Here is a 25654-nt window from a genome sequence, read left to right on the forward strand (position 1 = left end):
GGCTTCGCCCTACTGTGAAGTGGCGTTTATGTCACACGGAGCCAGTGATGGATGTGGCTCGGGGAGGAGCGCCCTGGGGCTCCGGGCGCCTCTGCAGGTGGCCGGGTCTGCGGGGAGGGTCTGCGGGCCGGGGCGTCCCCGTTTTCTTCCCGGGATGAGCCCCAGCCAGGGGACCTCCTTGTGACCCCTCCATCCCTCTCCAAGGCCGGGGCCGCTCCCCGGAGCAGCGAATCGCCCCGCGAGACCAGCGCCCCCCGGCCCCCTCTCGGCAACCGGGTGGTGGGAGGAGCCAGCGCCGGGCGGGGGAGGGGCGGCCGGAGCACGGGCGAGGGGCGCCGCGGGTCCGGCGGCTGGAGAGGGGGCCCGGTGTGCAGGCCGCGCAGTCAGCGCTGGGGGACACTCCGGGGCGCCCCTGGGAGGCGGAAAGTGGGCGCGCCCCTGGCCAGGCCGGGATCGGGGCGGGGCGCGCGGCCTCCCTGCGGGGGAGCGGTCACCCAGCCTCTCCGCCGCCGCCGCCAAAGTTTCCCGGAGGAGCCGGGGGCCGCCCTTCCTCTCGGGCCCGGCGCGCTGCCGCCCCTCAGGCCAGCACCGCCCCGGGGCGCCCGGCCCGGCTCCATTGAGCGCAACTCTGATCTCAACTTGGGAGGCGCCGCGGGCCTGCGCACGCGCGCGCCCTCCCCGCCGCCCCCGCCGCCGCCGCCGCCGCCGCCCACTCGGGAGCAGCTCCGGGCGGAGCGGTGCGCCCAGACCGCGGCCCCGCGCACCCCGCGCCGCCGCCCGTGCCCGCGCCCGCCGTCCGCCGCCTGCCGCCCGCCGCCCGCCGCCCGCTGCGCTCTCGCCCCCCGCGCCCGCTGAGCGCGCCCGCCCGCGGCCCAGGCTGGGCCCGGCCGGCCCGGCCCTCTACAGCGGCAAGTTTGGGAGTTGCACGAGTTTGCGGGGTGGGGGACAGGCCGGGAGGGCGGCCATGGAGGAGGAGCGGGGGTCGGCGCTGGCGGCCGAGTCGGCGCTGGAGAAGAACGTGGCCGAGCTGACCGTCATGGATGTGTACGACATCGCGTCGCTTGTGGGCCACGAGTTCGAGCGGGTCATCGACCAGCACGGCTGCGAGGCCATCGCGCGCCTCATGCCCAAGGTCGTGCGCGTCCTGGAGATCCTGGAGGTGCTGGTCAGCCGCCACCACGTCGCGCCCGAGCTGGACGAGCTGCGCCTGGAGCTGGACCGCCTGCGTCTAGAGAGGATGGACCGCATCGAGAAGGAGCGCAAGCACCAGAAGGTGGGCGGCGGCCTTGGTCTGTCCGTCCGGGCAGTGGGACCGCGGGGACCCAAGGGCTCTTCCGCATTGGGCAGCTGTGGGTGCACATGTGTGTGTGTTCGGGGACCGGACCAGAGGGGACCCTACGTGGGGAGGGAGGGAGGCCCTGACCTTCTTTTGCCCGACCAGGGGTGGCTGGCAGATACCACCCGAGAGATTAAGAGCTGTTCTCTGGAGTTCCGATCCCACCTTTACACACAGTTTAATAGCTGTGTGACTTTGGGTAAGTTACTTAACCTCTCTGTACTTTATTTCCTCACCTGTCAAATGGTGATCATAATAGAACCCACCTTAGAAGAATTAAATGGGGCCATATAAGCTAAGTGCTTAAGACAGTATTATTCTTTTCCAGACATGAAATAAGCCTCTTGCCCTCCCGTGTTTCCCAAGAAGATGTGACATCAGGCCCAGGACCCTTTCTTCATCCCCCACCCCCAGTCTCCCCAGAGCAAAGGGAATGTGACCTCCAGCCACTGAGCTTTCTGTCCCCCAGTCTCTGAGTTCATATTTGCAACTTTCTTCCCGGGACTCCCCTAGCTTGTGAACCTGTGGCAACCGGTGTTCTCTCCTCTTTGATTTTATCCTTAATCCTCACAGGACTCTATAGAGATTATCTTCATTTTACAGATGAAGAAACCAAGGGTCACAATGGGAGGAGGGATTTGTCCCGAATTAGTGATGACAGTGTCCCAGCCCCGTGTCTCCTCCCCACCCTGTTTGAACTGGGGGAAAGGGATGATTTGGGGTGGCTTTAAGGCTAAGCCTCTGCCTTGTGATCAGGAGCCTCTCTGAATCAAGGCCTCCCCACTGGGCCTGGAGTCCAGATGAGGTTCCTGGAGAAAAGGAAGTGAAAGACATGTGGTTTCCTGCCCTAACCTCAGCCAGGGATGCTCTTGGCAGCCCCTTCAGACTGAGAATGGGAGGAAACACCTTTCCTTGAGGGATCAGGGTGTCTGAGCAGTCTCCAGCTTGCTCTTCAGCCTCAGGAAATACAATTGTCCTCTCTGAACCTCAGGGGCAGGCCATCCCCTGTTGTATACTCGGATGGATCTCTGTGTTTTGGAGGAAAATAGCCAAAGCTGGATCTGAACCCTTAACCTGAGGGCAGACCCACAGGTAGGTGGCAGCTCTATTGCCATATTTGACTGTGCTCGTATGCCCTGGGGCAAGAAGGAGACTCAGGCTCCCAAGCAGCATTTCCAGGGTATCTGGGAGCCTGAAAATGCTTTTACCTGTAATTAATTTCAAGACTCCTAGAAGCTGGGACTTTGGAGCTAGACAGCCTGGTTTCAAACCCTACCACTTGCAGCCTGTGCGATCTTGGGCAAATCACCCAGCATCTCTGTGCTTCAGTTTCCTCAGTTCTAAAATGGGATAGTAATAGTACCCCCCAGTAGAACGTGATGAGGTTTAAAGGAGTTAATATAAATACATAGAAAGTGTTCAGGACAGAGCCTGCCCATAGCAAGGGCTTTACAAGTGTTAAAATTCTTTTCAGGCCTGGAGAGACATTCATTGAGGTGCTCACAGGCTCATATTAGGAAACCGTCCCCTCCCCAAGCACCTCTACTCCTACCCTAGAGGCTTCCATCTCTCATAGAGGGTCAAGGAGGCAAGGGACCTTGGAAATCCTCTCGTGTGTCACCTCTAATTAACAGGGACCAAGGGGCTTTGACCAGATCACACAGAAGTCCTGGCATCTATACTGTCCCCAAACTGGGGCTCTTTAGTTCCATTGCAGAGGGGCTGGGAGAAATCCTTGGAAGCCATCGGAGGCCACCAGGTCTGAAGTCACATGGAATTCTCAGCAGCTGCACTTGTTGCCTCTGGAACACGTTCAGCTGGGAAGTGAGCACCGTGCGCTCAGGGCCAGGGCTTGTTGACTTACACTGAGGATGGCCTCTCTAAATCAAGTATGCAGTTCCTTTCCTACCCCAGCCCCAGACCCCTTGACTTCACATTCTTGGGATGGAGAGAGACTTGTATTGATTTTTTTTTTTTCCTGAAGTCTCAAAGGCTCTTCAAGGTGATATTTCCACAAAAATCTTTTTGGCATATCCTGGTTTAGTCTGTCTGCCTCCATTCCTCTTCCCTTTCCCCTTCTGCTTCCCCTCCCCACTTCCTTTCTGCTCTCTCTTTCAGCAATTATGGCTCCAGTAAAGCACACACACTTTCTTCCCCCCACTCCTCCTCCCAGTAGACCCGCTCACTCACTTCCACTCATCACTCAGATGCAGGCCACAGTTGGGGCATGTTCTGTCTCATTACTCAGTCTGCAACCCTGTTCGGTGCAGACTGCCCTTCTCGGTGCAGTGGCTCTGCAGAGAAAAGCAAAGTCTTATGTCAGGCAGCAGGCAGGTCACAGGGAAGAAAGGGAAAACACAAATAAATTCTAGAAAGCAATGGCTGGGCTGATACACTTGCATGTAACATACCAGACTACGCTATTCATTCACCCATTCAGCAAATATATTTACTGAGAACCTACTGTGTGCCAGGCGTTGTTCTGGACACTGGGGAGAGAGTAATGACCATGACAGATGAGGCCTTGGCCCTGATGAGCCTGACTTTTTAGTGCAGTGCTATACTACAGAAATATTATGCAGCTTTGCCATGTTAATAAAAAACAATGAGGTTGGCTGGGTGCGGTGGCTCACACCTGTAATCCCAGCACTTTGGGAGGCCAAGGCGGGGGGATCACTTGAGGTCAGGAATTCAAGACCAGCTTGGCCAACATGGCGAAACCCCATTTCTACTAAAAATACAAAAATTAGCTGGGCATGGTGGTGGGCGCCTGTAATCCCAGCTATTCAGGAGGCTGAGGCAGGAGAATCGCTTGAACCCAGGAGGCAGAGATTGCAGTGAGCCAAGATCGCACCACTGCATTCCAGTCTGGGTGACAGAGTGAGACTCTGTCTCAAAAACAACAAAATAACAAACCAGTGAGGTTAATCTTAATATATCTTATGGGACCCAATATATCCAAAATATTTTCGTTTCAACATATAATCAACATAAAAACTTATAATTTGATATTCTGCACTCTTTTTTTCCTACTACATCTTTGAAATCTTGTGTGTCTTTAACCCCTGCTGCACAATTCCACTCAGACCAGCCACATGTCAAATGCTCAACAGCCATAGCATGAGGAGGAGACAGAGATTTTTTTCTCCTTTTTTTTTTTTGAGTCAGGGACTTACTCTGTTATCCAGGCTAGAGAGCAATGATGGCATCATGGCTCACTGCAGCCTTGAACACCTGGGTTCAAGTGATCCTCCCGCCTCAGCCTCCTGAGCAGCTAAGACTACAGGCACACTATAATTTTTTTTTTATCCTTTAGAGACAAGGTCTCACTATGTTGCCCAAGCTAGTCTTGAACTCTTGGGCTCGAGCAGTCATCCTGTCTTGTTCTCCCAAAGTGCTGGGATTACGGGTGTGAGCCACTGTGCCTAGCCAAGATAGATTTAAAAAACAACAAAAAAAATTCAGGCTGGGCGCGGTGGTTCACACCTGTAATTCCAGCACTTCGGGAGGCCAAGGCAGCTGGATCACTTGAGATCGGGAGTTTGAGACCATCCTGGCCAATATGGCGAAACCTCATCTCTACTAAAAATACAAAAGTTAGCTGGGTGTGGTGGTGGCATGTGCCTGTAATCCCAGCTACTAAGGAGGCTGAGGCAGGAGAATCACTTGAACCTGGGAGGTGAAGTTTGCATTGAACCGAGATCATGTCACTGCACTCCATCCTGAGCAACAGAGTGAGACTTTGTCTCAGAAAAAAAATCAGCCTATGATAAATGCCATAAAGGAAATAAAACTGGGAGATATGAGAGAGACTCACTAGGGTGGTGGTCTAACAGATGGAGTAGTCAGGAAGGCTTCCCTGAGGAGGTGACATCTGAGCTGAGATCTGAATGAAGGATAGGATCCAGCCACAGATTCATCTGGGGGAGAGGCATTACAGGCAGAAGACGTGAGAAGTGCAAAGCTCCTGAGGTGGGAATGCACTTAGTGTGTTCAAGGAACACCGAGTCAGTGTGGCTGGAGCAGAGCGAATGAGGAAGAGAACTGGGAGATGAATCAGGAAGGTGCTGGGGCATGTAGGCTCAGATGAGGAATTTGAGGACTCTTGGCGCTGAGCGAGGAACGTGAAGGAGATAACTGATCAGGGCTGACTTCTCGGGAGAGCCACTGAGCTGGTATGGAGGCAGCGTGAGATTCTGAGTGGTCAACTCAGAGGCAAGAGTCAGCAACCCCAGCATCAACTTCAGTTCGTTGAGAAAAGCAAAAAAGAGAACTGAGGGTTAAAGTCTGTGTTCATCCCCTGTGGCTGCTGTAACAAATGAACACAAACTTAGTGGCTCAAAACAGCAGAAATGTGTTTTTTTTTTTTTTTTTTTTTTCTTTCTGAGACAGCATCTCACTCTCTTGCCCAGGCTGGAGTGCCGTGGCGTGACCATGGCTCACTGCAGCCTCAGCCCCGTGGGCTCAAGTGATCCTCCCGCCTCAGCTTCCCAAGTAGCTGTACTGCAGGTGTGTGCCACCACACCCGGCTAATTTTTTTAATTTTCAGCAGAGATGGGGTCTTGCCATATTGCCCCGGCTGGCCGCAGATTCCTAGGTTCAAGTGATTCTCCTGCCTCAGCCTCCCAAAGTACTAGGATTACAGGCATGACCCACCACGCCTGGCCAGAAACGTACTGTCTTATTGAACTGGATAATTCAATATTATGGATACAATGTCATACAGTATTATGGAGGCATACGGGTAATAGCAATATGAATAATACTGAAAAATTTCTGGACGTCAAAAGTCAGAAATGGCTCTCACTGAGTTCAAATCAAGGTGTTGGGAAGGCTCCACTCCTTTGTGGGGCTGTGGAGGAAGATCCGTTTCTTTGCCTTCCCCAACTTATGGACTCTGCATTCCCTGGCTTGTAGCCCCTTCCTCCATCTTCAAAGCCAGCAGTGTAGCTTCTTCCATCTCCCTCATATTCCTCTAATGCTGACCTGCCCTCCTCTTGTGAAGACCCTGGCATGACATCGGCCCACCAGACCACCAGATAATCCAGCCAGATAATCCAGAATCATCTCCCCATCTCACGAGCCTTTTTTTTTTTTTTTTTTTTTTTTTTTGAGACACAGTTTCACTCTGTCGCCCAGGCTGGAGTGCAGTGACACAATCTTGGCTCACTGAAACCTCCACCTCCCAGGTTCAAGTGTTTCTCATGCTTCAGCCTCCTGAGTAGCTGGAATTTCAGGCGCATGCCACCACGCCCAGCTAATTTTTGTATTTTTAGTAGATGGAGGTTCGCCGTGTTGGCCAGGCTGGTCTCGAACTCCTGACCTCAAGTGATCTTCCTGCCTTGGCCTCCCAAATTGCTGGGATTATAGGCATGAGCCATCACGCCTAGCCTCGAGAGCCTTTTAAAAAAAAAAAGGTGGGGCCGGGCGCAGTGGCTCAAGCCTGTAATCCCAGCACTTTGGGAGGCTGAGACGGGCGGATCACAAGGTCAGGAGATCGAGACCATCCTGGCTAACCCGGTGAAACCCCGTCTCTACTAAAAAATATAAAAAACTAGCTGGACGAGGTGGCGGGCGCTTGTAGTCCCAGCTACTCGGGAGGCTGAGGCAGGAGAATGGCGTAAACCCGGGAGGCGGAGCTTGCAGTGAGCTGAGATCCGGCCACTGCACTCCAGCTCGGGCGACACAGAGCAAGACTCTGTCTCAAAAAAAAAAAAAAAAAAAAAAAAAAAAGGTGGGATCTTGCTCTGTTGCCCAGGCTGGAGTGCTGTGGTACAGTCACAGCTCACGACAGCCTCAACCTCCTGGGCTCAAGTGATCCTTCCACCTCAGCCTCCCAAGTAGCTGGTACTACAGGCGTGCACTACCATGCCCAGCTAATTTTTGTATTTTTTGTAGATACGGGGCTTTGCCATGTTGCCCAGGCTGTTCTCAAACCCTTGCCTAAATCAGTGCTCCCATCTCAGCCTCCTAAATTACAGGGATTATAGGTATGAGCCACCGTGCCATGTCTGAGATCCTTAATCAGCTCTGCACAGTCCCTTTTGCCACATAAGTTAACATATTCTCAGGGATTAGGACTTGGATGACTTTAGGAGCCGTTATTCGGCCTGCCCCAGCCAGTTACACTTGACTAATATTCTCAGCCCTGTGTGAGCCCAGCCTGTGCCAGTTGGGAACAGAGAGGAACAGAGCTGGATGAGCCTCTTTCTGCTTCCAGGCCCCACCTGCTTGTGGGAGGTCAACATGCCCTCTCCATCCCTTCACCACCACTTCCACCCCGGCCCTGCCCTTCACCTCCCCTGGTGACCTTGTGCCCTCTGTGCAAATACTAGGCTCTTACTCCTCTCTTCCGCAGTGCAGCAGGCTTGTGACAAAGGAGATGGGTCTGAGAACTTATTTAGAAGATGGACAGAGGCCATGCCTAGCATCCGGCCACCTGGCCACTTGTGATGGATTGTAGGGATGGGACAGAGATCAGCATACACATTGTTAGTGCTTTCTGGGTGCCGGGCATGTTCCAGGCACTTTACTTATAGTAACCATTTAATCCTCACACCCACCCTTCCCAGCAGATACTACACTAGTTTCCCTATTTCTGGGGCACCAGAAGGTTGAATAACTCGCCAAGGTCAGCTAGTAAGCAGCAGAAACAGGATTCAAACTTGGGTCAGCAGGCTCCAGTGAACCACTATTTTATTTTATTTTTTATTTATTTTATTTTATTATTTTATTTTTATTTTATTTTTTGACATGGAGTCTCACTGTGTGCCCTAGGCTGGAGTGCTTGATCTCGGCTTACTGCAGCCTCTGCCTCCCAGGTTCAAGCATTTCTCCTGGCTCAGCTTCCCGAGTAGCTGGGATTACAGGTGCCCACCACCACGCCCAGCTAATATTTGTATTTTTAGTAGAGACGGGGTTTTGCCATGTTGGCCAGGCTGGTCACAGACTCCTCATCTCAAGTGATCCGCCTACCTTGGCCTCCCGAAGTGCTGGGATTCCAGGTGTGAGCCACCGTGCCCGGCCACTGTCAATTTTAGAACATTTTCATCACCCCCCAAAAGAAAATCCATACCCGTTCACAGACATTCCCCGTCTCCCCTCTAGCACTCTGGCTCTAGACAACCTCCAGTCTGCTTCCTATGTCTATGGATTTGCCGATATTAGACATTTTCTAAAACTGATCATATAACATGTGACCTTTTGTGTCTGGCTTCTTTCCACAATGTTTTCAGGGTCCACCTATGTTGCAGCATATGTCAGACTTTCATTCCTTTTCATGGCCAAATAATGTTCCATTGTTTGGATGTGCCACGTTTATTTACCCGTTCATCAGTTGATGGACACTGGGGTTGTTTCTGCCTTTTGGCTACTAGCAGTAATGCTGTGAGGAACATTCACCTGCATGCGTTTTCATGTGGACGTTGTGTTCGTTTTCATGTGGACATTGTGTTCATACCTCTTGAGCCGATCCAAGGACTGGAATCTCTGGGTCCTACGGTAACTCTGTGTTAATGTTTTACAAAACTGCCAGAGTGTTTTCCAAAACGTCCGCACCATTTTCCATTCCCACCAGCAGTGTAGGAGGGTTCCAGTTTCTTCCTATCCTTGTCAGCACTTGTTATTGGCTATTTCTTTGACTACAGCCACCCACAAAATAACTTTAATAGACCAATTTTATTTATCCTCACATTCACTTTGTGAGCCTTTGTTCTGGTTCCCCCACTGAGGGAAACTGAGGCTCAGGGTGGTCACGTCAGTGGTTGAAGACCCCATGGAGAGATACCTGGATCAGACACCTAAGGAACGCTGGGGCCGGGGCCCCTGTCTGCCTCGGCATCCCCAGGATTCTCAAGGCCTCTGGCTCTCCTGGAGAGAGATTTGTCCCAACTGTCTGTCCAGAGACCGAGGGTGTGCCCCCAGAGGGTGGGAATGTTAGAACCCCCCACTCCTGGGGCAGCTCTGTCTGCTCTGAAGAGAGCTCCAAGATGCGGCACCAGCTTTGTGGTTGTCCTTGGGGCAGTTCTCACTGGGCCAGGTCCTAACAGCATAAACACAGGCATCTGCCCCAAAGAAGGTGTCTTCTGTTTCTTGCAGAGGTGCCATATGGGGCTCGTGGTGGCCTTGCTGGCCCAGCTGCCTGATGCCCACTTCTCACGAGGAAGGGGACAGCCTGAAGTCCCGGCAACCCTAGCTGCCCCTGAGGGTCGGGGTGGGTAGAGCCTCCGCCCTGGGCGGGCAGTGACCCCACGCTGTCCCCTCGCCATGGCAGGAGCTGGAGCTGGTGGAGGATGTGTGGCGAGGGGAGGCGCAGGACCTCCTCTCCCAGATCGCCCAGCTGCAGGAGGAGAACAAGCAGCTCATGACCAACCTCTCCCACAAGGATGTCAACTTCTCAGAGGAGGAGTTCCAGAAGCATGAAGGTAAGCGGGGGCCGGCGCCAATGCAAGGGGGCCGGCCGTTCCTTTTCTCATCGCCCACATCAGCGATGGTCGCCACCGCCCCTGGACGTTGATGCGGTGCTGGCTGATTCCCAAAGCCCTTTGCCTTCTGTGTCATATTGATTCACACCATAACCCTGCCAGAGAGACATACTGTAGCCTCAGTTTACAGATGGTAACACAGAGGTCCTTTCAACAAACTGTCACAGGTTCCCCTCTGTTTGTCAGGCTCCTCTCTTGGCCCTGGGATACGTGTTAAACCTGCCCTTGGGAAGCTTGTGTGCTGTGCAGAGGAGTAAGGGGCTTAACATGTAAACACACAGATGCCATATGTCCAGGGGGCGGCCGTGCTCTGGGAGAGCTGCAGCGGGGCATGTGATAGAGTGACTTGGTAGGGACATCTTTGGATACAGCTGTAAGGGAAGGCCTCTGAGGAGGTCCCATTTGAACCCTCATGAAGTAACAGAGTGAGCCACACAAATACCTGCGCGTGTTGGGTCGGGGTTGCAGGGGCAGTCGTGCAAAGGCCCTGGGACATAAGCATTTGAGGGAAACCAAGAAGGCTAGTGTAGGCCAGGCGTGGTGGCTCACACCTGTGATCCCAGCACTTTGGGAGGCTGAAGCAGGAAGATCACTTGGGGCCAGGAGTTCAAGACCAGCCTGGGCAACATAGACCCCATCTCTACTAAAAAATTTTTTTTTAAAATTAGCCAGGTGCAGTGGTGCACACCTGTAGTCTGAGCTACTTGAAGGCTGAGACAGAAGGATCACTTGAGCCCAGGAGGTTGAGGCCGCAGTGAGCTGAGATCATACCACTGCATTCCAGCCTGAGCGACAGTAAGATGAAAAAAAGAAGGCTAGGGTATCAGAAGATGATTGAGGCCTTGGGAGATTGGAGATGAGGTCACAGGGGTCAGGTCATATAGCTCCGTAGAGGCTAAAGTTTGGATTTTATTCTAACTATGCTGGGAAGAGATTGCAGGCTCTTATCACAGGCACACACTTACCAGTGAGCAGCCCGGGATGCCATCCCAGACCTGAATGGCGCTGGAGTCCCCGAACTGTCACTCATCCAATAAGCACTTGTCTAGAACCTTCATACAGGGCCTCTTCTGGTGCTGGGAAAAGGACAGACGGGCCACAAGATTCGGGCCAGGCGGGACTGTGGGCAGTACCTGTTCTGCTCAGCCCTGCAGCTTCCTGCCCGCTAAAGCAGGGCTGCCTCCTGCAGCTCACCCCAAGGAATCTCAGAGTCATCACTTCTGAGAAACTCCTTGGCTCCCCACATGAGCCTCCTCCTCATGTTTGATGGGATGGGGATGGACCTTGGGTGGGTGCCCAACTTCAGAATGTGTGGTGACCACTCTGCAGAATCAAATATGGCACTGAAGGCCAGGCGCGGTGGCTCACGCCTGTAATCCCAGCACTTTGGGAGGCCCAGGCAGGTGGATCATTTGAGGTCAGGAGTTTGAGGCCTGGCCAACGTGATGAAACCCCATCTCTACTAAAAATACAAAAATTAGCCAGGCGTGGTGGTGTGTGCCTGTAGTCCCAGCTACTCGGGAGGCTGAGGCAGGTGATTTCGCTTGAACCCGGGAGGTGGAGGTTGCAATGAGCTGAGATTGCACCACTGCACTCCAGCCTGGGCGATAGAGCAAGACTCTGTTTCAAAAAAAAAAGTGTGTGTGTGTGTATATATATATATATATAAATGTATATATAAAAGCATATATGGCACTGCAAAGGACTGTGGGAACCAAGGAAAAATGAAAAGTTTTATTCAGGTCTGGATTCTCTTTTCCTTGGATTTCTTTTGTTGAGATGTGATTAGTAACAATGAAAACAAAAGTTCTCATGATTCTAAGCACTGTCTCTGGAGCCAGGCGGCCCAGGTTTGAGTCCTGACCCTGAAACCTCCCTGCTATGTGACTTTGATCAAGTCACATGACCTTCATGTGCCTAAGTTGCCCCCATGTAAAAATGGGAGAAATGACCATACCTCCCTCGGAAGCTTGTCATTAGGGTAAAATCAGTGAATCTGTATAGACCCCTTAGAATCTTACCTGGTACACTCAGCAAGTATTAGCTATTATTACTATGGATTATCGTTATCCAGTCCAACCTACTGATTGAACAGATGAGAAAAGTTTAGACTGAGAGAGGGAGAGTGATTTGTTCAAGGTCACACAGCAAGTTAGTGGCAGAGTCAGAAGTGGAACCCAGATCGGCTGAAATCAGCTCCCTGAAGGAAGGCTTATGTCTCTCTAGGACCCTTTGACCCAGGGCTGCTGGAGACCCTGTGGTTAAGGCTGCAGGGGAGACTGAAATCACGCCCGCCGTGGATTGGTCCGCCGTGGCGTTCCACGGCCCGAGAGCTTACGATTCCAGACAGAGGCCTGCCATGCATTCCTTTGTCTTCCTTATCTCGGATGGAGTGCCCGCTCTGTGCCTGTTCTGGACTTTGCCAGGTTGGAGGCAGGGCAGGGAGGCACATGCTGGGGCTTAGGTCTCCCTGCTGCAGTGACTTGCACATTAGAAAGTTTTCTAGCAGCAAAGTAAGCCTGGGCCTGGAGGATCCCGGACACCCTATCCCAATTTCCTTCAGCCCAAGAAGGAGGACTTTTTGGTTTTGTTTTTGTTTTTGAGATGGAGTCTCACTCCGTCACCCAGGCTGGAATGAAGTAGTGCAATCTTGGCTCACTGCAACCTCCACCTCCCAGGTTCAAGTGAGCCTCCTGCCTCAGCCTCCCGAGTAGCTGGGACTACAGGTGTGCACCACCATATCCATCTAATATTTCTATTTTTAATAGAGACAGGATTTCACCATGTTGGCCATACTGGCCTTGAATTTCTGACCTCAGGTGATCTGACCACCTTGGCCTCCCAAAGTGCTAGGATTACAGGCGTGAGCCACTGTGCCTGGCCTTTCCTTTTCATGTCTGAATCATATTCCGTTCTATGGCCATACTGCATGTCATTTGCCAATTCATCTGTGGATGGAACTGTGAGACGTCACCACCTTTTGGCTGTTGTGAATTATGCTGCTGTGAACATTGCGCTCAAGCTTTTGTGTGGACCTCTGTTTTCAGTTCTTTGGGGTGTATACCTAGGAGTGCAATTGCTGGGCCATAGGGAAACTATGTTAAACTTCGGACACTTCTGCAGGGAGCCCAGAGGCCTCAGGGACCCACAGGGCCTGGACCTGAGGGCTCTGAGCCGTTTCCCTGTGCATCAGTGCACACACGCTCGCAGCACCCTCCACCTGGGGAGCTTTGCTTTGCTTCCACAGCCTTCCACATCCCTGCTGGGCTTGTCATGAATCAGCCCACATGTGAGCAATCTGAGACACATTTAAATGGCATCAAGCATGGGTCCGGCTGCCAAAGGGTTAGCTCCCAAAGGGTTAGCTCAGGAGGCACATGGCAGCAGCCCTCCTGCCTGAGTGGAAAGACCGGGCAGATGCCAGGCGTGCCTTTCATGGTTATTTTTATTTTGCATGGGAAACCATGGGAACACAGCACGGACAAAGCATGTCTTCCACCTGCTAGGAGAACAGACCTGGGACAAACAAGGTCCTTGGAAGAAGGTGGAGCCCAGGAAGTGAGGGCTGAGAATGGACCGGGCAGAGGCAGGGGTAGACTGAGGACTTGGGGGTGCAGTCTCCATTTCCTGTGTAGGAGGTGAGGGGGTGCCGAGAGGAGCCAGCTCTGCATGGAACAGTATGGCCTTCCCAGCAGTTCAACTGTGGCATTGTGCTCAGAGGCACCTGGCAGGCTCCTCTACCCCCGGAAGTCTCCAGATTAAAAAGCACTTCACTCCTGGCTGTTTGTGGAAATCCAGCTTGTCAGCTGGAGGGCAGCGCACAGAAACTTGTTAGCACATGCAGAAATGAATGACAGGTATGCAAGCCATCGTGCCGGGGGATGGGGTGTGAAGATTTGCTCATGGGTCTGGAAAAAAATCTTTGGGCTCTAAAGGAACAGCTTAGTCACCAGGGGAAGAGGAAAACTGACCACGTTGTCATTTTCTGAAGGGCATTGCAGAACAACACTGCTCAGTAAAAGAGAAGTCATTGTCATTCTTCTACTTGGCACATTCAAAAAAGTAAAAAGAGGCCGGGCACGGTGGCTCATTCCTGTAATCCCAGCACTTTGGGAGGTCGAGGCGGGTGAATCACTAGGTCAGGAGTTCGAGACTAGCCTGGCCAACAACTAGCCTGGCCAACATAGTGAAACCACGTCTCTACTTAAAAAAAAAAAAAAATTAGGCCGGGCGCGGTGGCTCAAGCCTGTAATCCCAGCACTTTGGGAGGCCGAGACAGGTGGATCACAAGGTCAGGAGATCGAGACCATCCTGACTAACACAGTGAAACCCCGTCTCTACTAAAAAAAAAAAATACAAAAACACTAGCCGGGCGAGGTGGTGGGTGCCTGTAGTCCCAGCTACTTGGGAGGCTGAGGCAGGAGAATGGCGTAAACCCAGGAGGTGGAGCTTGCAGTGAGCTGAGATCCGGCGCTGCACTCCAGCCTGGGTGACACAGCGAGACTCCATCTCAAAAAAAAAAAAAAAAAATTCGCTGGGCATGGTGGCTGGTGTCTGTAATCCCAGCTACTTGGGAGGCTGAGGCAAGGAGAATCGCTTGAACCTGGGAGGCAGAGGTTGCAGTGAGCCGAGATCGCGCCACTGCACTCCAGCTTGGGTGACAAGAGTGAAACTCTGTCTCAAAAAACAAACAAAAAAAAGAAACAGATGAAGTAATTTTTCTTTTTTTTTTTGAGATGGAGTCTCTCTCTGTCACCCAGGCTAGAGTGTAGTGGGGTGATCTCAGCTCACTGCAACCTCCGCCTCCCGGGTTCAGGTGATTCTCCTGCCTCAGCCTCCCGAGTAGCCTGGACCACAGGCATGTGCCACCACGCTCAGCTAATTTATTTATTTTTAGCAGAGATGGGGTTTCACCATGCTAGCCAGGATGGTGACCTCATGATCCGCCTGCTTCAGCCTCCCAAAGTGTTGGGATTATAGGCATGAGCCATGGTGCCTGGCCAGATGAAAGTAATTTCTATAATTTCTATAATATATTTTATTGAACCCAATAGATCCAAAGCAGTAAGTTTCCTTGTAACATGTAATCAATATAAAAATTATCATTGAGATTATCAATGAGATATTTTGCATTTTTTTATATTAAGTCTTTGAAATCTGGTAGGATACATACATGTGTATATGTGTATATATTCATATTCTATTGTGAAAAAAACATAATGTACATTTTACATAAAATTTACCATCTTACCCCCGCTCTCCCTTTTTTTTTTTTTTTTTTTGAGACAGGGCTCTGTCTTCAAGGCTGGAGTGCAGTGGCGCAATTATAGTTCACCATAGTCTCAACCTCCCGGGCTCAAAAGAGTCTCCCACCTCAGTCTTCTAAGTAACTGGGACGACAGGTGTGCACCACCACGCCTGGCTAATTTTTAAAATTTTTCGGTAGAGATGGGGGTCTCACTGTGTTGCCCAGGCTGGTCTGAAACTCCTGACGTCAAGCAATCCTCCTGCCTTGGAGTCCCAAAGTACTGGAATTACAGGCGTGAGCCACCACACCCGGCCCTGTCTTAGTCATTTTTAAGTGTACAGTTCAGGGGCATTAAGTACATTCACAGTGTTTCTCCAGAACTCTTGTCATCTCGCAAAACTGAAACACTGTCCCATTAAACACTAATTTCCCACTCGCCCCTGGCACCCACCATTCTACTTACTGTCTCTATGGATTTAACTACTGTAGGCGTCTCCTATAAGTGGAGTCATATCGTATTTTTCCTTTTGTCTGGCTTATTTCACCTAACAATGTTTTCGAGGTTTATCCATGTTGTAGCCCATGTCAGAATCTCCTTCCATTCTAAGGCTGAGTACATTCCATTGTGTGCAGGCCCTACGTTTGTTTATCCGTCAGCTGACAATGGCAATGTGTATTTTATGCTTGCAGCATATGTCCATTTGGATGGGCCCCATTTCAAGTGCTCAGTGGCTGCTGGTGGCTGCCGAATTGGACACATGGGGCTCAGCCGTGCTGTCAGAAGCGTGGTGGCTCATGCCTGTCACCCCAGCACTTTGGGAGGCTGAGGCAGGTGGATCACTTGGGGCCAGGAGTTTGAGACCAGCCTGGGCAACATGGCGAAGCTCCATCTCTACAAAAAATACAAAAAGTAGCCAGGTGTGCTGGCGTGCACCTGTAATCCCAGCTTCTCGGGAGGCTGAGGCACGAGAACTGCTTGAACCCGGAACGAGGAGGTTGCAGTGAGCTGAGATTGCCACCACTGCCCTCCAGCCTGGGCAACACAGCGAGACTCTCTCAAAACAAAAACAAAAACGAAAACAAAAATTGCTGTGCCCTCTGTCTGGGCCTTTCTCCATATATTTGCCATATTGGCTTCTTGGGGCTGTCATAATAAATGACCACAAACTGGGTGGCTGAAAACAGTTTATTCTCATAGTTCTGGAGGCCAGAGATTCATAGTCTTGTGTCAGCAAGGCCATACTACCTCCAGCGCCTCTCAGCAGGAGTCCTTCCTTGCCTCTGGGGGCTGCCGGCATCCTCACCTGTGGCTACACCATCCCAGTCTCTGCCTCTGCAGCCAAATGTTCTCCTCCGTGTCTATGTGTCTCATCTCCCTCTCCTTTATCTTTTGTTGTTTAATGGGGTTTTTTCCTGCAGGCTGGAGTGCAGTGGTACTATCTCAGCTCACTGCAACCTCTGTCTCCCTCATCTCCTGCTCAGGTAATCCTTCTGCCTCAGCCTCCCAAGTAGCTGGGACTACAGGCATGTGCTACATGCCCAGCTAATTTTTATACTTTTTGTAGAGACAGGGTTTCACCATGTTGCCCAGGCTTGTCTCGAGCTCCCGGGCTCAAGCGATCTGCCTGCCTTGGTCTCCCAAAGTGCTGGGATTGCAGGCATGAGGCATGGTGCCCAACCTCCTTTGTCTTCTAAGGACACCAGGCATTGGATTTAGGGCCTACCCCTCATCCACCATGACTTCATCTTAACTAATTACATCTGCAAATACCCTGTTTTCAAATAAGACCTCATCCTGAGGTTCTGGGTCGCTGGGATTACGGCCTGTGCCACTGCGCGCGGGTAATTTTGTATTTTTAGTAGAGACAGGGTTTCTCCATGTTGATGAGGCTGGTCTCGAACTCCTGACCTCAGGTGATCCGCCCGCCTCACCCTCCCAAAGTGCTGGGATTATAGGCGTGAGCCACCACACCCAGCTTGGTGTTTGGATCAGTGGCTCACACCTGTGATCCCAACACTTTGGGAGGCCGAGGCAGGCGGATCACGAGGTGAAGAGATCGAGACCATCCTGGCCAACCTGGTGAAACCCCATCTCTACTAAAAATACAAAAAAATTAGCTGGGCATGGTGGCAGGCACCTGTAATCCCAGCTACTCGGGAGACTGAGGCAGGAGAATCTCTTGAACCCGGGAGACAGAGGTTTCAGTGAGCCGAGATCGCACCACTGTACTCCAGCCTGGTGACAGAGTAAGACTCTGTCTCAAAAACAAACAAACAAAAAAACAACAAAAACACACCGTAGTATATATATTACTCTTACTGTGTAAGAGTCAAATAAAACTATGCACAAGACGTGACACTCCCCTTTGCTTCATCCCCACTGTGCTGCGGGAAGGAAAACCTTCCCTTTCTATCCATCTACACACAAATTCTCTGTTTATTTTGTTTTCAAAATAAAAGAGATTGTGCTCTGAATTGTTACTTGTCCTTTTTTATAAATTAAAATTATGTATTTTAATAATAAATTTTAATTAAAATTATGTATTTTAATTTATGAAATTAAACACTTTGGGAGTCTGAAGCAGGAGGATTGCTTGAGACCAGGAATTTGAGACCAGTCTGGGCAACATAGTGAGACCCTGTCTCTACAAAAAATTTTTAAAATTAGCCAGGCATGGTGGTGCACACCTGTAGTCCCAGCCACTCAGGAGGCTAAGGTGGGAGAATCTCTTGAGCCCAAGAGGTCAAGGCTGCAGTGAGCCTCGATTACACCACTGCACTCCAGCTTGGGCAACAGAGCAATACCCTGTCTCTTAAAAAAAGGTATTTATGTATTTATTGTTTGGGTTGTCTATTTTTTTAATTGAGGTGAATTCATGTAATATACAATTAACAATTTTAAAGTGCACACAATTCAGTAGCATGCAGTATATCATTTAATTCAGTAGCATGTAGTATATCATTTAATTTACTCACAATGGGCTGGGGGCGGTGGCTCACACCTGTAATCCCAGCAGTTTGGGAATCTGAGGCGAGTGGATCACTTGAGGTCAGGAGTTGGAGATCAGCCTGGCCAACATGGTGAAACCCCGTCTCTACTAAAAATACAAAAATTAGCCAGGCGTGGTGGCACATGCCTGTAATCCCAGCTACTCCGGAGGCTGAGGCAGGAGAATTGCTTGAACCCAGGAGGCAGAGGTTGCAGTGAGCTGAGATTGCACCACTGTACACCAGCCTGGGTGACAAAGTGAGACTATTTCTCAAAAAAAAAAAATTTTTGTTTTTAAATTATCATAGTGTTGTACAACCATCACCTGTTTTGTTCCAAAACATTTTCACCACCTTCCTAAGGTGACTCTGCACCTGTCAGGTCTCTCCCCAGCCTCTTGTCTCTGCCCTCCCTCCCTGCAGGTAGAGCCGCTGGTAACCTCTAATCTGCTTTCTGCCTCTGTGGATTTGCCAGTTCTGGATGTTTCCTATCGATGGAATCAGACCGTATGCAACCTTGGGGTCTGGTCTTAGACCACACGTCATTTTCGAGGTTCATCTGTGCTGTGGCGTGTCAGAGCTGCTTTCCTCATTATGGCTGAATCGTCCTCCGCTGTGTGGACTGAGCACGTTGTGTTTAATCCATTCTCAGCGGGGGGACATTTGGGTGGCTTCCATCTTTCATCTGTTGCAAATAGTGCTGCTGTGAACTTTGTCACTTAACCGTCTGTCTCAGTGTTTTCAATCGCACGTCGTGTTTCGTGGTGTCCACTGCCTGGACGGTGCCTTGCAAGTGGACGTTAGCTCACTGCCAGGTTCTCACTCCCACACGTGGCTGCCGTGGCCGGCCACGGGCGAGCTTCTCCATGATCCCCCTGCCCAAGTGTCTCTTAAAATCTAGGTCCCCAGATCCTGAATTGCTGGGTGTCTGCGATGGCTCACAACCCTTTCAGCTTTTAACAGTGTCTGTTAAGAATACTTGGCCTTCTTTTAGTTTTCCAAAGCACTCTTGTACTTTCTCTTAGCGGTGAGCAGGATAAAATGACAGCCGACACTTAAGAGACACTTAGACACTCTGGCCCTGGGCCCCTCTGTTGTGAGCACTTCACATGGGTGAACCATGCACACGCCTCTCAAGAGCACCGAGGCCTGAGGGGAAAGCAACTAAGAGGCGAAGCCAGGATCGGAGTCAGGCGCCAGACTCCTGCCTGGGTCTCAGAGCTCCTACGGTGCCGCCCAGGAAGGTGATGAAGCTGCTGGGCTTCCACATGGACCCAGCCACCCCTCTCTCTGCATGCTCACCTCCCGCCCACCTCTCTCTCTGGAGAGCCAAGGCAGCCCCAGCAAGGAGTAAATGAGAGGTCCTGGCGCCCCAGCACAGGGCATGTCGGGACAAGTATTCAGACAGGAGGCAGGGGGTGGGGGGTTTGTGGCTTTGGCACTGACTTCTGTCTACATAGGAACTCAGCTCCCAAACACACATGTCACATACATACGCCACACACACAGACACACATATACACCCACACCCACCCACATACACGACACACACAGACCTCACAGTCACACCACACACACACAGACCTCACACACCACACACACACAGATGCCACCACACAGACATACACACTCACACTGCACATACCACACACACACACAGACCTCACACACCACACGCACAGACCTCACACACCACACACAGACACCACCACACAGACATACACACTCACACTGCACACACCACACAGACCTCACATACCACACACACAGACCTCACACACCCTTACATACACCACACACACAGACCTCACACACCACACACACAGACCTCACACACCACACACACACAGACCTCACACACCACACACACAGACCTCACACACCACATACACACAATCCTTATATACACCACACACACAGACCTCACACACACCACACACACACAGACCTCACACACCACACACAGACACCACCACACAGACATACACGCTTACACTGCACACACCACACAGACCTCACACACCACACACACAGACCTCACACATATCACACACACACACACCTCACACACACACAGACCTCACACATCACACACACAGACCTCACACACCACACACACACAGACCTCACACACACACAGACCTCACACACACCACACACACAGACCTCACACATATCACACACACCCACAGACCTCACACACAGACCTCACACACCACACACACAGATGCCAGCACATGGACATACACACTCACTGCACACACCACACACACAGACTTCACACACCACATACACACAAACCTTAACATACACCACACACAGACACAGACCTCACGTACCACACACACATGCATACCTCACACAGACACCGCATAGACCTCACACTCACACCACACACAGACCTCACACACACACCACATACAGACCTCACACTCACACCACACACATATCACACACATATACCACACACACACAGACCCCACGTTCACACACACAGACCTCACACACACACCACACACAGACCTCACATACCACACACACATCACACACATATACCACACACACAGACCTCACACACCACACACACATCACACATATATACCACACAGACCTCACACACCACACACACATCACACACATATACCACACACACAGACCTCACATACCACACACACATCACACACAAATACCACACACACACAGACCCCATGTTCACACACACAGACCTCACACACACACCACACACAGACCTCACACACCACACACACATCACACACCTCACACACCACACACATCACACACATATACCACACACACACAGACCCCACATTCACACACACAGACCTCACACACACACCACACACAGACCTCACACACCACACACACATCACACACATATACCACACACACAGACCTCACACAGACATTCACAGACCTCACACACACACACCCCCCCCCACACACACACACACCTCACACCACACCCCCCACGTGCCCAAGGTCACCTTTCTGGGAAGCGTTAGCTGTGTCCCTGGGTCCCACCAGCTCCACCTAGCAGTGCTCTGCAGCAGTGGCCCTGGGGCATAGAATGAGAAGAGAGGGCACAGGTGGGCCCCCCAGGTGGCCCGGGGATCCCTCACAGGACCCATGGCCGGAGGCAGGAGAGCAGGACTGACGGGGAGAGGGCCCACTTCACAACTGCAAGCGGGGGGCCCGGCTTGGTCGCCGGTTCTGCACTTAGAGAAAGTGGACGCAGAGCAACTCCCGCGGCCACCTGCTGACACCCTGCCCTGCTGCTGGGCTCCCTAGGGGTCCGGGGGGCCTTCCCCTGTCTTCCCCCATCTTCCTCGTTGGGAGCCCCTGCCCCACGCCTGCCAGGCCTCCGCTCCAGGGACCGGTGGTCATCATCTCCCCCGATCAGCAGGCGGAGATGAATTGTACCAGAAGGGCCCTTGGCCAGCTAGTGTTTCTTATCTTTTCCTTTTAAACATTCTGGTGGAAAACACATCACAGAATTGCCTCTCTGCACCTGTGTAAGTGCACAGGGCAGCGGTGTTTACTGCGTGCACGAGGGTGGAGAGCAGAGCGCTGGACCGCTTTCATCTTGCCAACGAAAACTCCACGTCCATGTCTGTGGGTTTGACTTCTCTAGGGAACTCCTCCTGTAAGTGGAATCATATGGCGTTTGTCCCTTGTGCCTGGCCTTTTCACTGAGCATAAGGTCTTCAGAGTTCATCCTTGTGGCAGCATGTGACAGGATTTCCTTCTTTTTTTTTATTTATTTTTTTTTTTGAGACAGAGTCTCGCTCTGTCCAGGCTGGAGTGCAGTGGCGCGATCTCCGCTCACTGCAAGCTCTGTCGCCTCCCAGGTTCATGCCATTCTCCTGCCTCAGCCTCCCGAGAAGCTGGGACTACAGGCGCCCACCACCACGCCCGGCTAATTTTTTTTTTGTATTTTTAGTAGAGACGGGGTTTCACCGTGTTCGCCAGGATGGTCTTGATCTCCTGACCTCGTGATCTGCCCGCCTCGGCCTCCCAAAGTGCTGGGATTACAGGCGTGAGCCACCGCTGCCTGGCCTTTTTTTTTTTTTTTTATACGGAGTTTTGCTCTTGTTGCCCAGGCTGGAGTGTAGTGGCGCTATCTCAGCTCACTGCAGCCTCCCCCTTTCAGGTTCAAATGATTCTCCAGCCTTAACCTCCCAAGTAGCTGGGATTACAGGCATGCGCCACCACGCCTGGCTAATTTTGTATTTTAGTAGAGATGGGGTTTCTCCATGTTGGTCAGGCTGATCTCAAACTCCCAACTTCAGGTGATCCACCCGCCTCGGCCTCCCAAAGTGCAGGGATTATAGGCATGAGCCACTGTGCCCAGCCGATTTCCTTTCTTTTTTAAGGGTGAGTAACATTCCATTGTATGGACAGACCACATTTTCTTTATTCCATTCATCCTTTGATGGACATTTAGCTTGCTTCCACCTCTTGGCTATTGTTTTTGTTTGTTTGTTTGTTGTTTTGAGACGGAGTCTCAGAGTCTTGGATCTCACTCTCTTGCCCAGGCTGGAGTGCAGTGGCGTGATCTCGGCTCACTGCAACCTCTGCCTCCCGGGTTCAAGCAATTTCCAGCTCATTTTTGTATTATTAGTAGAGATGAGGTTTCACCATGTTGGCCAGAATGGTCTCCAACTCCTGACCTCAAGTAATCCGCCCTCCTTCGCTTCCCAAAGTGCTGGGATTATAGGTGTGAGTCACCACATGCAGCCTTGGCTATTGTTTTTTTTTTTTTTTTTAACAACTTTTTTTTTTTAACAACTTTGTTTTTGTTTGTTTGTTTGTTTTTTTGAGATGAGGTCTCAGTTTGTCACCCAGGTAGAGTGCAATGATGCAATCATAGCTCACTGCAGCCTCTAACTCCTGGGCTCAAGCGAGTCTCCCACCTTGTCCTCCCAAAGTGCTGGGATTACAGGCGTGATCCACTGTGCCCGGCCTTAACATTTTAAATTGAGGTATAACTTAGAGTGAAGTGAGCACATTTTAAGTGTACGGCTCTATGAATTTTTGCATGTATGTTCAGATCAGGATAGAGAATAGTTCAACACCCCAGAATGCACCTTCTCGTCCCTTCCCAGACAAAACTTTACAAGGTCACCCTGACTCTGACCTTTGTCTCCAGAGATTAATTCAGCCTTGTTTTGAACTTCATATACATGGAATCATACAGTATATGCTTTTTGGAATTTGAGAAATCATAAGATTCACCCTTTTAAATGTGGACAACTCAGTGGGTTCTTTGTTTTTGTTTTTGTTTTTTTGACACAGGGTCCCACTCTGTCACCCAGGCTGAAGAGCAGTGGCACAATCATAGCTCGCTGCAGCCTCGAACCCCCCAGCTCAGGTGATCCTCCTGCCTCAGCCTCCCAAGTAGCTGGAACTATAGGCGTGGGCCACCACGCCTGGCTAAATTTTTTATTTTTATTAGAGACGAGGTCTCAATTATTTGCGCAGGTTGGTCTTGAGTTCCTGAGTTCCAGTGATCCTCCTGCCTTGGCCCCCCAAAGTGCTGGGATTACAGGCATGAGCCACCATGCCTGGCCTAACTCAGTGGTTTTTAGAATATTCACAAAGTTGTCCAACTCTCACTACTGTCTGATTTTTGGAAATCTTTGTCATCCCAAAAGCAATCCCCCATCCACCCTACTCCCCCCTAGCCCTAGGCAACCACTGGTCGTCTTTTTTTTTTTGAGATGGAGTTTCACTCTTGTTGCCCAGGCTGGAGTGCAGTGGCGTGATCTCAGCTCACCGCAACCTCCACCTCCCAGGTTCAAGTGATTCTCCCGTCTGAGACTCCCAAGTAGCTGGGATTACGGGCCTGTGCCACCACTCCCGGCTAATTTTGTATTTTTAGTAGAGACAGGGTTTCTCCATGTTGATCAGGTTAGTCTCAAACTCCCAACATCAGGTGGAGTGCAATCCGCCCGCCTCAGCTTCCCAAAGTGCTGGGATAACAGGTGGGAGCCCCCGTGCCTGGCTACTGGTCTTCTTTCTATCTCTGTGGACTAACCTATTCTGGACATTTTATGTGAATGGAGTCGTACAACATTTTTGTTTTTTTGACACAGGGTCCCACTCTGTCACCCAGGCTGAAGAGCAGTGGCACAATCATAGCTCGCTGCAGCCTCGAACCTCCCAGCTCAGGTGATCCTCCTACCTCAGCCTCCCAAGTAGCTGGAGTCGTACAACTTTGTGCCTGGCTTCTTTCACTCATCATCATGTTTTCAAGCTTTATTCATGTTGTAGCATGAATTAGTGCTTCATTCCTTTTTATGGCTACATGATATTACGTTGTAAAATGTATCATGGGGCGTGGTGGCTCATGCCTGTAATCACAGCACTTTGGGAGGCCAAGGTGGGCGGATCACGAGGTCAGGAGATCGAGACCATCCTGGCTAACATGGTGAAACTCCGTCTCTACTACAAATACAAAAAATTAGCCGGGCGTGGTGGTGGGCACCTGTAGTCCCAGCTACTCAGGAAGCTGAGGCAGGAGAATGTCATGAACCCAGGAGGCAGAGCTTGCAGTGAGCCGAGATCGCGCCACTGCACTCCAGACTGGGCGACTGAATGAGACTCTGTCTCAAAAAAAAAAAGTGCATCATTGCCGGGCGCCGTGGCTCATACCTGTAATCCCAGCACTTTGGGAGGCCAAGGTGGGCAGATCACTTGAGGTGAGGTATTCAAGACTAGCCTGGCCAACATGGTGAAACCCCATCTCTACTAAAAACACAAAAACTAGTCAGGTCTGGTGGCGCACGCCTGTAATCCCAGTACTCAAGAGGCTGAGGCAGGAGAATCGCTTGAACCCAGGAGGTAGAGGTTGCAGTGAGTCAAGATTGCGCCACTGCACTCCAGCCTGGGGCACAGAGTGAGACTCTGTCTCAAGAGAAAAAAAAAAAAAAAGATGTATCCCTTTTTGTTGATTCATATTCATCTGTTGAGGGACTTTTGGCTTGTTTCCCATTTTGGCTATTATGAATTAGGCTGTGATGAATGTTTGTGTACAGATGTTTATGTGGACATATGATTTCAGTTCTTTGGGGTCTCTACCTAGATTGGAATTGCTGGGTTAAATGGTAACTCTGTGTTTAACCTCCACACTGTCTTCCACAGCAGCTGTACCATTTTATTTTATTTTTTGAGACAGAGTCTTGCTCTGTTGCTCAGGCTGGAGTGCAGTGGTGAGATCTTGGCTCACTGCAACCTCCATCTCCCAGGCTGAAGCAATTCTCATGCCTCAGCCTCCCAAATAGCTGGGATTACAGGTACGCGCCACCACACCCAACTGATTTTTGTATTTTTAGTAGAGATGGAGTTTTACCATGTTGGCCAGACTGGTCTCAAACTCCTGACCTCAAGCGATCTGCCCACCTTGGCCTCCCAAAGTGCTGGGATTACAGGCGTGAGCCACCACCCAAAGTGTTGGGATTACAGGCGTGAGCCACCACGCATGGCCTAGCTGTACCATTTTACCTTCCCACCAGCAGTAGGGTTCTAATTTCTCCAAATCCTCATACATACACACATACATTCTATTACCTGTCTTTT

At 51.1% G+C, this 25654-nt stretch overlaps 1 protein-coding gene across 4 annotated transcripts in view; it reads left to right on the forward strand.

The window, feature by feature from the left end:
- Window positions 1–317: 317 nt before the first annotated feature.
- Window positions 318–25654, forward strand: part of RILPL1 (Rab interacting lysosomal protein like 1) — a 63072-nt gene continuing 37735 nt past the window's right edge. For all 4 annotated transcript variants that reach the window (XM_010368394.2, XM_010368393.2, XM_010368395.2 and 1 more), the window contains exons 1-2: window positions 318–1273; window positions 9609–9759. In XM_010368394.2, the coding sequence (XP_010366696.1) occupies window positions 965–1273; window positions 9609–9759 (460 nt within the window). In that variant the 5' untranslated portion in view covers window positions 318–964. The remainder of the gene's footprint in view (window positions 1274–9608; window positions 9760–25654) is intronic.

This window comes from Rhinopithecus roxellana, chromosome 10, assembly GCF_007565055.1.
Source record: "Rhinopithecus roxellana isolate Shanxi Qingling chromosome 10, ASM756505v1, whole genome shotgun sequence".
Taxonomy (NCBI): domain Eukaryota; kingdom Metazoa; phylum Chordata; class Mammalia; order Primates; family Cercopithecidae; genus Rhinopithecus; species Rhinopithecus roxellana.